We start from the raw sequence: 15638 nt of genomic DNA, 5'->3' as shown, positions 1-15638 counted from the left end.
GGAAAGGACTGCACCTCAGAAACCTTATTCCCAGCTAAGATGTCGCCCACGTGTCAGGGCAAAAGGCAGAACGATGTTTGAAGATATACAAAATGTTATTTTTTCCACAAGTATTTATTGAGCAGCAACCATGGGCCAGGCATTGTCCCAGGCACTGAAAAGATAAAGGTCAATAAAACAGAGTATCTGCCTTGAGGAGTTTCACATCTAGTGGGGAAGGCAAAAAATAAACCAGTAAATAGTAGACATATAAGGAATGTCAGAAAGTGCTAAGTGCATGAAGAAAAGTAAAGCAGAAAAGGGGACTGAGGTTGAAGGTACATGGACAGGAAAGGAGGTGACTGTTGAACAGAGAACAGAGGGTGAGAGAAAACTGTCATGCACATAACTCGTCTGACAAAGGACTTTAACTAAACAGCTTGGAACTGGAAGAGAGTCCCCAAAAGAGGGGAAGATGAAAAGGAGAGCAAATTACAGTGACCAATCAACTTTGTAGAAGGCTGGAGGCATAAAGGATGGAGAGACAGATAGAGATAGATAATTAGATTAATAGGAGAGAAAAGAAGAAAAGAACTTAAATTCAAATGGATAAACTGCCTGAGATGTGTAATTTACATGCCCTATAAAGACTTGTCATACAGAATAGACATTTTGAGGCGAAATTCTATTAACCATCTCTACAAAACCCCTAAGTTCGGCCGAGTGCAGTGGTTCACACCTGTAATCCCAGTACTTTGGGAGGCCGAGGCAGACGGATCATCTGAGGTCAGGAGTTCGAGACCAGCCTGTACAACATGCTGAAACCCCGTCTTTACTAAAAATACAAAAATTAGTCGGGTGTGGTGGCAAGCACCTGTAGTCCCAGCTACTCAGGAGGCTGAGGCAGGATAATCAATTGAACCCGGAAGGCAGAGGTTGCAGTGAACCAAGATTGTGCCATTGCACTCCAGCATGGGTGACAGAGAGACTCTGTCTCAAAAAAAAAAAAAAAAAACTGCCAAAAACAACAACAACAACAAAACCTAAGTTGGAGAAGGACTGGATACGGAACAAAGAAAAACCTTTGAAAGCCTTCATGGTAAATAAACAGAAAGGGAGAGGGAGGAAGGGAAAGGAATAGGGAGGCAAACGCACGCTAAAGGTCCCATCCCATGAGATAGAGAGGATGTGGGAGCAGCAAGCATCTTGGACTGGCACACAGTGTGGCTCGCTGAGGGAAATGTTCAATGTTTTGTTTTCAAATAAGAATGAAGTAATAGGCAGCTGGGCGCGGTGGCTCATACTTATAATCCCAGCGCTTTGGGAGGCCAAGATGGGCGGAACACTTGAGGTCAGGAGTTCGAGACCAGCCTGGCCAACATGGTGAAACCCCGTCTCAACCAAAAACTTATCCCAGTGTGGTGATGGGCACCTGTAGCCCCAGCTACTCAGGAGGCTGAGGCAGGAGAATCACTTGAACCTGGGAGGTGGAGGTTGCAGTGAGCTGAGATCATGCCACTGCACTCCAGCCTGGGCAACAAAGCAAGACTCTGTCTCAAAAAAAAAAAAAAAAAAAAAAAAAAAGAATGAAGTAATATGCATCTGATTATGAGAGTAAGGAAAGGAAAAAAATGGCCATTAATGGAATAAAAAAATCACAATAAATATTTCAAATGCTCAAAAAAGACAAAAATGTGGAAAAGGAAAAGGAAGAATTCGGAATGTAAAATATATCATAAACATCGTAAAGAAAAATGGAAACAAAAAAGTCAAATATATAAATTATTACTGTAAATTAGAATGATCTAAATCCTCCCACTAGGTAGTAAGCAACAATAGGAAGATTGAATTAAAAACAAAACCTAGTTACATGATCTTTACACAAATCACACTTTTAACAAAGTAATAAAGGTTTAAAATAAAGTAGTGGACAAAGAGGAATCAGATAATGCAAACAAAAAGAAAGTCAGAATGGCAATATTAATATCAGACCATACAGAATTTAAACTTAATGTAGTAAGTAGGATAAAGAATCCCTCCTCCTTTGTCACTACATATGATAAAAGACAGACTGTATGAGGAAGATATAACAGCCACACGTGTGCCCAAATAAAACAGTTTTTGCTTTATATATACACATATATGTATAAATATATATAAATATAAATAAATATATATATTATACATATATATTATATATATATTTTAGATGGAGTTTCGCTCTTCTGGGCCAGGCTGGAGTGCAATGGTCCAAGCTCTGCCCACTGCAACCTCCGCCTTCCAGATTTAAGGGATTGTCCTGCCTCAGCCTCCCTGCTTTATATATTTAACTGCTGGTAATAAAAAAAAAGAATGGAAAATTTCAGAACTAGATAGATCAAGTAGACAAAATATAAGACATAGAAGAACTGAATCATATAATCAATGAACTTGTTTTTATATGTATATAAAATCTTGCATACCTCAAAACAGAGTATACAATGTTGGACGTACATGGAATATTGACAAAAATCATGCTCTAAAAGACAGTAGAACATAGAGTGGCAGAGGCCAGCTGCCCAATTCCTACCACTTATTAGCTGATGACCTTGGGCAATTATGTAACTTACCTTTGCCTCAGTGTCCCCATCTCTAAGATGTAATGACAGTAATAACACCTATCTCATAGGGGTGCTGAGGAGATTAGGTGAGTCATTACATGGAAGTCGCCTAGAACAGTGTTCCTTACCTAGAAAGTTCTATAAGCAGGATGTTATTGTCATCACTCAATTGCCAAGAAAAAGTCGATGCATTAGAATCAATTAGAAAGTTTACCAGCTACAATACTTGAGAATAATCCAAAGACTACCTAGGGTACCCATCTAGTGATGGCAAAGGGACCCCCCTCCTCTTTGGTAGGCACCCAAATCCCTCCTAGGAGGCTAGAATCTTGAACCCCCCTCTTAGAGGTGGAAAGTCTCACAGAGTTAGTCTACATTCTATCTCATGCAAGAATGCTTTCCAATGCATCATGACTGGCAGCCATCTGACCTCTACTTGGACAAACCCAGGGCTGGGAGGCTCAACATCTCTCAAAGCGCACTCTTCCATCACCAGCTGGTACTTACTTTATTTATTTTTTATTTTATTTTATTTCATTTTATTGAGATGGAGTCTTACTCTGTTCCCCAGACTGGAGTGCAGTGGCATAATCTCAGCTCACTGCAAACTCTGCCTCCTGGGTTCAAGCAATTCTCCTGCCTCAGCCTCCTGAGTAGTTGGGATTACAGGCACCCCACCACGCCCAGCTAATTTTTATATTTTTAGTAGAGACAGGGTTTCGCCATGTTGGCCAGGCTGGTCTCAAACTCCTGACCTCAGGTGATCTGCCCACTTCAGCATCCCAAAGTGCTGGGATTACAGGCGTGAGCCACCGCGCCTGGCCTGGTGCTTACTTTAGAATGCTTTCCTTTATATTGAAGTGCAGTTCACTTCCCAGAACCATCATCCTCTTCCCTGGAGCTTCTATCATCATTCACTTATGCATTCACGCATCTAGTCATCCATCCATCCATCCATCCATCCACTCATTCATTCATTCATTCCATTATTCAGTAGATATGAATTGGTATTTACTACATGTTAAGCACCATGCCAGGAGCTCAGGATACAATGGTAAGCACATTCAGACAGGGTCTCTGTCTTTAGGGGCTCAGTCCAGCTACCCAACAGTCACTGAATAATACAATCTCCTGCTTGATTAGTGCTAGAAAGAAAATGAAGAGTGCTATGAGACCATACAACCTGGGAGCTGCCCCTGGTCTGAAACTATCTGGAGAGGCTTCCCCGAGGAAATGACTCTTATTTGCTGAAAGACAGAGGATGGCCTGGAGCTGACAGGTGCAAGGCAGCAGCACTTTCTACTCTGTGACCTCCTCATCCTTCTCTCTTCTAGACTGACCCTCCTTTGGTTCCTCCTGCCACCACTCTTTCCAGGGGCCTGTAAATGCTCAAGGAGGATGATACCCTCCACGCACAGTCTGAATGAAAGCCAAGCTTGCATCTGATTTTTTGGCAGCAACGTTCTCTTGTTTGTGTTGAAATTGTGACACTATGTCTATATTTTCCATTGGACCAGAAATTTCATCTAAGAAAATAAATATGTAAGAAAATGCATGCAGTTAAGCAAGACTCTCATAGTGGCCTCAGAATGGATCTTGGGGATCACTCCTCTTTTTCCTGAGGGATTTGCCCTCTGCCAATTGATCTAAGATTGTCACCAGCACCAGGGCAGAGCTGAGTTCCTGGGTTAAACCTGTCTTTCCAGCTAGAATTCCAGAGGAAACCCTAGTCCCTGTTGGAGTGCTTCCTTTTGGCACCAGGGCCTCCCGACACTAATAATTAGCTTCTTGCTTCTTTGATGAACCCACAGGAATGGCCAGGTCTTTGCAAACTTCTTCTCTCAACATCCCTCAGCTCCTCCCAGAAAGGCTGGGATTCTTATCTTACTGATGAGGAAAGCGGGACTCAGAAAGGTGAAGGTGATAGAGCTGAGACCTCAAGTCAAGCCTTCCAGAGCCAACACCATTTCCGTGATACACACACCTCACTTGAATTACATTATTATGAGGAAACTCCCTGAATGTCTAAATAGCCACCATCTACTGAACACCTATCACGTGCTCTCTCTACCTCGCCCATTTATTCCCTCTCTACTTAGTGTCCCAAAGACACCTCAAACGTAGCATGTCCAGAAGAGAAATGTAACATGTCATTGGTTTTGTGTCCCACCCTGCTCTTCCCTTTGGCTTCCCAATCTTGGGAAATGGTGCAACCGTTCACCCATAGACTCAGGCGCCAATGCTCGGAGTCAACCTGGACGGAAGCAGAGAAAGAGAAAGAACAAGAAAACATGGATGGATGGATGGATGGATGATGCATAAATGAATTATGATAGAAGCTCCAGGGAAGAGGATGATGGTTCTGGGAAGTTAACTGCACTTCAATATAAAGAAAAGCATTCCTTGGATAAGCACAGACTGACAAGAAGAAGAAGGAGAAGGAGAAGGAGAACATTCTAAATGTACCAGGCCAGGTGTGGTGGCTCACGTCTGTAATCCCAGCACTTTGGGAGGCTAAGGCAGGTGGATAACCTGAGCTCAGGAGTTCGAGACCAACCTGGCCAACATGGTGTAACACTGTCTCTACTAAAAAATAACAAAAATTAGCTGAGTGCGGTGGTGTGTGCACCTGTAGTCCCAGTTACTCAGGAGGCTGAGGCAGGAGAATCACTTGAACCCTGGAGGTGGAGGTTGCAGTGAGCCATGATCGAGCCACTGCACTCCAGCCTGGGCAACAGAGTGAGATTCCATAAAAAACAAACAAACAAACAAACAAACAAACAAAAAAACAGCAGGGGAGAGAGGAAGAGAAGAAGGAAGAGAAAGAAAAGAGAGAGAGAGGGAAGAGGGATGGTGGAGAGGATAGAGGAAGGAAGAGAGGAAGAAAGGATGAAGGAGGAGAAGAGAGAAAGAAAATGAGGAAAAAAAGAAGGAAAGGGAGGCCGGGCATGGTGGCTCACACCTGTAATCCCAGAACCTTGAGAGGCCGAGGCAGGCAGATCATGAGGTCAGGAGTTCGAGACCAGCTTGGCCAACATGATGAAACCCCATCTCTTCTAAAAATACAAAAAATAGCTGGGCATGGTGGCAGGTGCCTATAATCCCAGCTATTGGGGAGGCTGAGGCAGGAGAATCGTTTGAACCCAGGAGATGGATGTTGCAGTGAGCCAAGATTGTACCATTGCACTCCAGCCTGGGAGACAGGGCAAGACTCCATCTTAAAAAGAAGAAGAAGAAAAGAAAAGAAAAGAAAAGAAAAAAAGAAGGAAAGTGAGAGAGGAAGGAAGGGGAAGAAATAGGGAGGGAGGGAGGAGGAAGAAAGGAAAGGAGAAGGAGGGAAGGAAGAAGGGAGAAAAAAGGATGGAGGAGAAAAAGAAGTGAGGAACAGAAACGGGGGCTTTGACTGCAGGAAAGCACAGGTAAAGGCTCATGTGTATAATCCTTTTTAGCCTGTGTAAGTCAATACCCTAAAACAACACTTTGTGCCTTGTTTTAAATAGTACCAGATTCACTGTCATTCACAGAGTCACAAAACCATGAACTTCCCTAAAACAACCATTTTCAGAACAGGAATTTGGGCCAGGCTGCAATGGTATCAAATTTTCCCAAAAGCAAGATACTAGATCCAGTCCCTGAGCCTAAGAAGCCTAAAATCTCATCTGGATGATAAGGTTCATATCCAATAGTCATAATACAAGGCAGAAATGGACAAAGACCAAAAGACCTTTACAGAAAGAAGGTCATGGTGGCCCATGGAAGTGAGGAGTAATTCCTGCCAGGCATTTGGAAAGAAGGTGGCATCTGGCCAGGACCTTTGAAAGAAATGTGGAAAGGAGGCCTAGTGTGTGCTGGGCAGCCACCTCGTCAGTCACTGGATCCTATCCAGTGCGGGGTCCCTGTTCTACAGATGCTGAAACCAGGATTCAGGGTAAGGGAGGCAATCAAGTAACTTGCCCAAGCTCATGCATGCAAGGAACACGGAAGCCCCACTCTAATGGAGATTTAAATTCAGGTCTAATATGAGAATCCAAGTGGCCATGTGTGATGTGTCTGGACCACATGGTGTGAAATGCACTCAGCCTCTCCCAGGAAGGTTACTCAGACAGAGGCTTTCTTCACAAGCATGCTCCCCATGACCTCCTCCCTTTCACCTGCACCACATCTGTCTCCCATTCAAGACTGTCAGCACCAGCCAGGCGCAGTGGCTCATGCCTGTAATCCCAGCATTTTGGGAGGCCAAGGCAGGAGGATCCCTTGAGGTCAGGAGTTTGAGACCAGAAGACAACACAACGAGTCCCTATCTATACAAAATAAAACAAAACTTAGCCGGGCAAGGCCATGTGTGCCTACAGTTCCAGCTATTCAGGAGGCTGAAGTGGGAGGATTGTTTGAGCCCAGGAAGAAGAGGCTGTAGTGAGCTGTGATTGTGCCACTGCACTCCAGCCTGGGAAATAGAGCAACATTGTCTCAAAAAAATAAAATAAAATAAAATAAAAAAATAATAAGTGGCAGCCCCTTGAGGAAGGGAGAGTTCCTATCTTGACAATTTCAGTCAATACCTGTGAATACCAGCAGGAGCCTCTATCCCTCTCTGCCCCACTCTGCATCCACGCATTCATTACTTCATTCATCCCCCCCTCATTTTCTCAACACCCACTTCGTGCCAGGCCCTGAGGTGGCTCTAGGACCGAGAGACAGGGATCACAGAGCTCCCCAGTGGAGTGGAGGATACAGACATGTCGACAAGAACACTGGGGCCCAGTGCGGGCTGGGGGCGTGTGGTCAGACCTGCAAAGCCGGGAGGAGAAGAGGGTCGAAGAAGCTTCGCGGGAAGAATGGGGTGAGGCCTGAACCCTGTCTCGGAAAGCAGGGAGGCAGGCGGGAGAGTGTAAAAGACATTCCTGGAGGAGGGAACCGAAGGTGCCAAGTGTGCAGAGGCAGAGATCATGCGAAGGAAGAAGAAAGTCAGCGAGAATGACCCCAGGACAGGATGAGAACAAAGGAGGGGATCAAAGGAAACGGGCCCTCGGGGGTCGGATGCTAGAAGGCCCTGAGTGCCAGGAGAGGGAGTGTGGCCTCCATCATGGGGTCAGTAGGGCCACTGCATGGCTTTAAGCCAGGGAAGGACTGGGGAGATTTCTGTAACTGTAGCTGTAATGATGGAAGCGTCTGGGAGAGAGAGAGGAAAGAAGGGCAGAAGGGAAAGCAAGGAAAGATGCACAGAGACCAAGGCAGAAAAGGCTGAAGGGAAGACGGCAGCGGTGGGAAATGCGCAGAGCCGCCTCAGGATGCAGCCAGCGGGCGAGGAGGCTGAGACCCGCTCGCCCGGTGCCTGGACTCACCGCGCAGCCAGCCGGCGCCGGCGTGCGTGTCCTTGAGGCGGAAGAGGCGGCGGTGCGCGGAGCTGCGGCCCACGTACCACAGCATCCACAGCAGCTGCAGCAGCATGAGCGCCGTCAGGAAGCACAGCAGGTCGCTCTTGCCCACGCCCGCGGCGTGCACCGCCCAGGCCAGCAGCAGCAGCAGCCCCGCCACGAACACGATCAGCCCATACTGGCTGCTCAGCGTCTCGGCCAGCTTCTGTGGGACGCTGGCGCGCATACCGCCCCGCCGGGGGACCGGGGACTCCGGGCACCTCTGGGCCGAGGGGGAGGGAGGCGGGCAGGCCGCGGGCCCCGACGACCCCACGACCGAGGTGCTCGCAGCTGCCCGTGGCGAGGCGGGCGACCCCAGGCCCTCGAGCATCTTGGAGACACCCGCGCCAAGTCTGGTCCCCGGGGTGGCTGCCGTCGGGCTCCGCCTGCGCTCCTGGCTCCTGTCCTTGCCCCGACGCCTCTGCCAACCAGCACCCCCCTTTTCACCTCCCCTCCTGTTCCTACCCCACGCCTCTGCCAACCTGCTCCCTCTCCTGTCACCTCCCGACGCTCTCCCTCGCCTCTTCTGCCCCTTCGTCCTCCGTCAAGGTACCACCCTGTCCACTTACCCAGCGCCCCACCCCGCTGACCCAGGATTCTACGAGCTCCCCTGCCCACTGCCTCTCACTGGGCAACGCCCCGAGCAACCCCCTGCCCGCTCCGGGACCCACGCGGACAGCTCCCCGCTCCTGATTCCTGGGACACAGGCCAGCGCTGCCGCGACGCTTGCGCGTCCTCCCGCACCTCCCCCCGCGCGCCCGGCCCCTGCCCGCGGTCTGCAGCCCTCACCCCTGCGCCGACCCCCGCCCACCTTGCCCCTGTCCGGGCGCCCCGGAAACGCTGGGTGACGAGAGGTGCCTCCCGGGGTCGCGGGGTTGTGGGGCTGGGGAGAGGGGGTCTCCTGGAGCCAGCCCGAGGGGGCGTGCGCGGGGGTGGGGGTGGCTGTTGCCAAGTGGGGTGCCCGGGGCTCCACAGGGGCGTGCGATGCTCTGGGCCTTCCCCGAGGGTCTCCGTTGGGGAACCCAGAGGTCCAGGTGATCCTGCCTGGGTCCGTGTCCGAACGTCCTTCGGTCTGTCCTCGTCCCTGCGTATTTCTGTATTGTCTTCTCTGTGCGGGTCACTCTAGCGTGGGTGTGTCTGGACGCCCGTCACTAGGTCTCTGAATTGGGGGAGGGGCCGCCTTCTGTGGGTTTTCCTGTTTGTCCGTCTGGTGTGCCTGTGTGTTGGCTGCGAGATGCCCCCAAGCGGATTAAGACCTGAGCCACTTTCTAAGAAGAAACCATCCCGTACCCTCTCCCAAAGGAGCGGCAGCCATTCTGGACCAAGAGGAGCTGGAATGGGGGACGCCCCGGGGTCTGCCCTGGGGCTACCCGCGTCCAAGCCTCTCCACCAGCCCCTTCCAAAGCCCCGGTGCCCGCCTGGCACCCGCCTGCTCCCGGAAGGGGACTGCGTCCGCCAGGGCTCCCCGCTGGGGTGCCGCTAAGTGGAGGTCTGGGAAGTTTCTGCAGAAGAGCATCCTACGGGTCGGGCGTGGCTGACAGGAGGCGCCGGACCCCAGCCGCAGGTTGGAGAGGGGAGTTGGCAGCCGGGCGAGGGCGAGTCCACATCCCACCGTGCAGCAGCCCAGGGCTGGGCCCCGGAAGACAACCCTTTCCCTCTTGGTTTAAGGCTCTTGACGTCTTGAAATTCTTAATTTTTGAACAAGAGGGCCCATATTTTTGTTTTGCGCTGAGCGCAGCAAATTGCAATAGCAGGTCCTGACTAGTAAAGGAGGGGCGGGTAGCCCTGGGCCGGCAAGGAGTCAACCTGGGGGACCTTGCCTTGCCACCATCATCCTTCCAATTCATGCGTTCATTCATTTGATCAACACATATTTATGTGTTGACTTATGAATCATTTGCTGGTCTCTGTTCTAGGCGCTGGGGTTTCAGCTATGAAAGGCTCTGCTCAGGTGGAGCTGATGTTCAGGCAGAGAAACAGCAATAGACAAACAGCTAATGAGCCCTCACTGGGAAGCTGGGGAGCATGACCTGTGAGAATTAGCCCTCAACTTCTAGGAGACTGGGGGTGGAGACACAGTAAGCAGCACAGCACCCTTAAGCAGGGCTAGAAGAGAGGCCTGGGAGGAACCCAGGTCTGCAGGAAGGCTGAGAGGTTCAGGAAGGAGGCAACACCTGCACAGTCTTCTTTCTTTATTTATTTTATTTTTAATAGAGACAGGGTCTCCCTATGTCTCCCAGGCTGGAATGAAGTGGTGTGATTATAGCTTACTACAGCCTGGAACTCTGGGGCTCAAGTGCTCCTCCCACCTCAACCTTCCCAATAACTAAGACTACAGGTGTGTGCTACCACGCCTGGCTCTTTTTTTGTGTTTGTTTGTTTGTTTGTTGTTTTTTGTAGAGACAGCGGTCCCGCTATGTTGTGCAGGTTGATCTCAAACTCCTGGGCTCAAGCCATCCTCCCACCTCAGCCTCCCAAAGCTTTGGGATTACAGGCTCAAGCTACTGCGTCAGGCCTCCTGTACATTCTTTAGGCTTAGGAGTGGATGGCCAGGCGGAAGGGAGCAGGGTCTGGAAAGGCAGTCCAGGAAGAGGATCCAGCAAACCTACTAGGAACCCTCCACATTCTCCCCTCCTCTTCCTAGCAATGGATGCCGACACCAACAGCTAGAGCAACCTGGGGCCCTGAGCTGAAGGTGGAAGAGGCAGTCTGCCTGTCTCCCCAGTGACCGGTGAGGCAGCTTCCTCTCCCGAAGCTGGACCTTACACAAGTGAGAAATAAACTTCCATTGTGCTAAGCCACCACAAGTCTGAAATGTTCCAGTAGCTAGCAGTACCTTAACCCGCTGCGTACAAAGATAAATAGCACTCAGTCACCATCTGAAAAATCAGGTGGAATGCCTGTCTCTGGGCTATCTGCATTTTTATTTTTATTTATTTTTTATTTTTTTATTTTTTATTTTTTGAGATGGAATCTCACTGTGTCACCCAGGCTGGAGTGCAGTGGCACAATCTTGGCTCACTGCAACCTCTGCCTTCCAAGTTCAAGCGATTCTCCTGCCTCAGCCTCCTGAGCAGCTGGGATTACAGGCATCTGCCACCATGCCCGGCTAATTTATGTATTTTTAGTACACCATGCTGGCTAGGCTGGTCTCAACTCCTGACCTTGTGATCTACCTGCCTTGGCCTCCCAAAGTTCTGGGTTTACAGGCGTGAGCCACGGTGCCTGGCCTGCATTTTTTTTTTAAGAAGCAATGAAATGAAAGTTTCTGGAGGCTAAAGTCAGCCCCCTTTATTGTAATCTCAAGACAATGTTAAAACTAACTGAGACCCTGTAATCCTAGCACTTTGGGAGGTCGAGGCAGATCACTTGAGGTCAGGAGTTCGAGACTAGCCTGGCCAACATGGTGAAACCCCGTCTCTACTAAAAATACAAAAATTAGCCAGTGTGGTGGTGCGTGCCTGTAATCCCAGCTACTTGGGAGGCTGAGGCAGGAGAATCGCTTGAACCCAGGAGGAAGAGGTTGCAGTGAGCCAAGATTGTGCCACTGGACTACAGCCTGGATGACAGAGTGAGACTCCATCTCAATAAATAAATAAATAAATAAATAAATAAATAAATAAATAAATCAGAGATTTACCCACACTGTGTTCTGCCTTCCACCGGTGAGATTTTTTTTTCAAAAATCTGAGCCACACGGGGCCCCCAATTTCTTATGACTGACCCCTGCTCTGTGGTGGGCAGATACAAGGGGTCAGAAATGATGCTGGTGGCACCCAGGCCTTCTGTTTTCACCACATTTGGCACATCTTACCCCTGCTCACACTGTGTCCTGAGAACTGTGTGGCATGGCTCAATCAGTGTAAAAGCTTGAAACGTTCTGACCAGGCAGCTGCCTCCCAATGATGATTCAGTACCACGCAGATGGACAGGCAGACATGCTGCCCTCAGACATAGGCTCCCTTCTTTTTTTAATTTTTTTAAATACTTTAAGTTCTAGGGTACATGTGCACAACGTGCAGGTTTGTTACGTATGTATACATGTGCCATGTTGGTGTGCTGCACCCAGTAACTCATCATCTACATTAGGTATTTCTCTTAATGCCATCCCTCCCCTGTCCCCCTACCCCACAAGAGGCCCCAGTGCATGATATTCCCCACCCTGTGTCCAAGTTGTTCTCATTGTTCAATTCCCACCTATGAGTGAGAACATGCGGTGTTTGGTTTTCTGTCCTTGTGATAGTTTGCTCAGAATGATGGTTTCCAGCTTCATTCATGGCCCTACAAAGGACATGAACTCATCCTTTTTTATGGCTGCATAGTATTCCATGGTGTATATGTGCCACATTTTCTTAATCCAGTCTATCATTGATGGACATTTGGGTTGGTTCTAAGTCTTTGCTATTGTGAATAGTGCTGCAATAATCATACATGTGCAGGTGTCTTTATAGTAGCATGATTTATAATCCTTTGGGTATATATCCAGGATTGAGATCGCTGGGTCAAATGGTATTTCTAGTTCTAGATCCTTGAGGAATCGCTACAGTCTTCCACAATGGTTGAACTAGTTTACAGTCCCACCAACAGTGTAAAAGCATTCCTATTTCTCCACATCCTCTCCAGCACCTGTTGTTTCCTGACTTTTTAAAGATCGCATGAGCTCCCTTCTTCCAGTGAAGATGATGGGATTTCACAAGGCCAGAGGCCCCCTGGCACACTCAGCTACCAGAGATAATAGAAGGTCTCAAGGGGCAATTAGAACATTTTGCCCCCAGTCACCTTTGGTGGTAGCTATGTAATTCCAGTATTTTTAAGAACAAAAGAGTTAGTGTATCCGTTTCTTTTCTTTCTTTTTTTTTTTTTGAAACAGAATCTCACTCTATCGCCTAGGCTGGAGTGCAGTGGCGTGATCGTGGCTCACTGCAACCTCTGCCTCCTGGGTTCAAGTGATTCTCCTGCCTCAGTCTCCCAAGTAGCTGGGATTACAGGTGCACACCACCACGCCTGGCTAATTTTTTGTATTTTTAGTAGAGATGGGGGTTTCACCATGCTGGCCAGGCTGGTCTCGAACTCCTGATCTCGTGATCCACCCACCTCGGCCTCCCAAAGTCCTGGGATTACAGGCGTGAGCCACCAAGCACAGCCAAGTGTATTCATTTCTTAGGATGGGTGTAACAAAGTGCCACTAACTGGGTGGCTTTAAAACAATGAAAATTTATTCTCTCACAGTTTGGGAGGCCAGAAGTTCAAAATCTAGATGTCAGAAGAGCCAAGTTCCCTCTGAAGGCTCCAGCAGCGCTGGCCTCTTCCAGTTTCTGCTGGTTGCTGGCAACCCTTAGCATTCCTTCCCTGGTAGCTGTATCACTCCAATATTTGCCTCTGTTGTCATTTAACCATCTTTCCTCTGTATCTGTCTCTTTTCCTCTTCTTATAAAGACACCAGTCATAATGGGTTAAGGGCCCACCCTACTCCAGTATGACTTCATTGTAATTTACAACTTAATTTACAAAGATTCCATTTCCAAATAGGGCCACAATCAGAGGATTAGGATTTCAACAGATCTTCCAGTGAGAGAAAATTCAAGCCATAACACACAAATCATAGTCAAGATATGCAATTAACCTATGCATCCATCAATGGATGGACAAAGAAAATGTGTGTATGTATACACATTGTATACATACACAACAGAATACTATTCATTCAGCCTTAAAAGGAAGGAAATGGCCAGGCACAATGGCTCACACTTGTAATCCCAATACTTTGGGAGGCCATGGTGGGTGGACCGCTTGGGCCAAGGAGTTCAAGACCAGCTAGGCAACATGGCAAAACCTCAACTCTACAAAAAAAAAAAAAAGAAAGAAAAAAAAAAGCCTGAGCACGGTGGCTCACGCCTGTACATCCAGCACTTTGGGAGGCCGAGGCAGGTGGATCACCTGAGGTCGGGAGTTCGAGACCTGCCTGACCAACATGGAGAAACCCTATCTCTAGTAAAAATGCCTATAATCCCAACTACTCAGGAGGCTGAGGTAGGAGAATCACTTGAACTCGGGAGGCAGAAGCTGCGGGTGAGCCAAGATCGCGCCACTGCACTCCAGCCTGGGCAACAAGCGTGAAACTCTGTGTCAAAATAATAATAATAATAATAATATTAGCCAGACCCAGTGGTGCGCACCTGTAGTCCCAGCTACTTGGGACGCTGAGGTAGGAGGATCATTAGAGCCTGGGAGGTCCAGGTTTCAGTGAGCTGAGATTGTGCCACTGCACTCCAGCCTCGGTGACAGAGCCAGACCCTCTCTCAAAAAAAGAAAAAAAAAAAAGGAAATCCTGACATTTGCAACAATATGGATATGAACTTGGAAGATACTATGTTAAGTGACATAAGCCAAGCACAGAAAGACAAATGCCACATGATCTCATTTATATGTAGAATCTAAAAAAGCTGAGGTCATATAGGTAGAGAGTAGAATAGTGGCTACCAGGGGCTGGGCAGCAGGGGGAATTAGGGGGTTGGGAGATGTTTGTCAAAGGGTACCAAATTTCAGTTAAGAAGAGTAAGTTCAAGAGACCTATTGTACACATAGTAACTACAGTTAATAACAATTTATATCATTTTAAAAATTGTGAAGAGAGTAGATTTTAAGAAATCTCACCACGAAAAATAAGTATGCAAAGTAATGCATATATTAATGAACTCAATCTAGCCATTCCACATGTACCCTCGGACTTCAAAATTTGGAAAAAAATGAATTAAAAATAATAATATAAACTTTATTTCTCAACATAAGCTCCATCAAGTTCAAGACACTTCTGTAAGTCGTGATACAGCCATGTAGCCCATCCCTAAGGAACTGGAGGTCCTGAGAATTTAACCATATCAATGCAGTCTTTTACACATTAACTGAAGATAAAAGGGTACCCTTTACAGAATTTTTAAGATTAGGAAACGAAAAGAAGTTAGGAGGAGCCAAATCGGGACTGTAATGATTTCCCACCAAAATTCTCCCAAAATTGCCCTTGATGACAGGAATAAGCAGAAGCATTGTCGTGGTGGAGGAGGACTCTGCTGAAGCTTTCCCAAGAATTTTCTGCTAAAGTTGTGGCTTTCTCAAACTCTCTCATAATAAGCAGATGTTACCATTCTTTGGTCCTCCTGAAAGTCAACAAGCAAAGTGTCTTGAGCCCCAAAATACTGTTGCCATGACCTGTGCTCCTGACTCGTCTGCTTTTGCTTTGACTGACCCACTTCCACTTCTTGGTAGCCATTGCTTTGATTGTGCTTTGTCTTCAGGAATAGTACTAGGAAATCCATGTTTCATATCCTGTTGCAATTTTTTGAACAAATGCTTCAGGATTTTGATCCCACTTGTTTAAAATTTCCATTGAAAGCTCTGCTGTTGTTTGCAGCTGATCTGGGCACAACAGTTTTGGTGCACATCAAGTGGAAAGTTTGCTTTCAGTCAGAATTGTGTAACCTGAACCAATTGTTCAGTGTCTATGACACTGGTTATTGTTTCTGCTATTGTTAACTGCTGTTAATCATCAGTCTTCTTTGATTAGGGCATAAACAAGATTAATTTTTTCCTCAAAGATTCACGTGTAAGGTCTCTCACTGAGGGCTTCCTCTTCAACATCATCTGCTAC

General features: G+C 47.7%; 1 protein-coding gene across 1 annotated transcript in view; it reads right to left on the bottom strand.

Annotated features, from left to right (window-relative positions):
• The window catches only part of OTOP1 (otopetrin 1), a 36593-nt gene extending 28269 nt beyond the window's left edge, over positions 1-8324 (bottom strand). Inside the window, exon 1 of the mRNA XM_001097009.5 lies at positions 7922-8324. Coding sequence (XP_001097009.3) covers positions 7922-8324 — 403 coding nt within the window. The remainder of the gene's footprint in view (positions 1-7921) is intronic.
• Between the last annotated feature and the right edge of the window lie 7314 nt (positions 8325-15638).

This window comes from Macaca mulatta, chromosome 5 (assembly GCF_049350105.2).
Source record: "Macaca mulatta isolate MMU2019108-1 chromosome 5, T2T-MMU8v2.0, whole genome shotgun sequence".
Classification (NCBI taxonomy): domain Eukaryota; kingdom Metazoa; phylum Chordata; class Mammalia; order Primates; family Cercopithecidae; genus Macaca; species Macaca mulatta.
The sequence above is the reverse complement of the archived record's forward strand: the minus strand, read 5'-3'. Positions and strand labels throughout refer to the sequence as shown.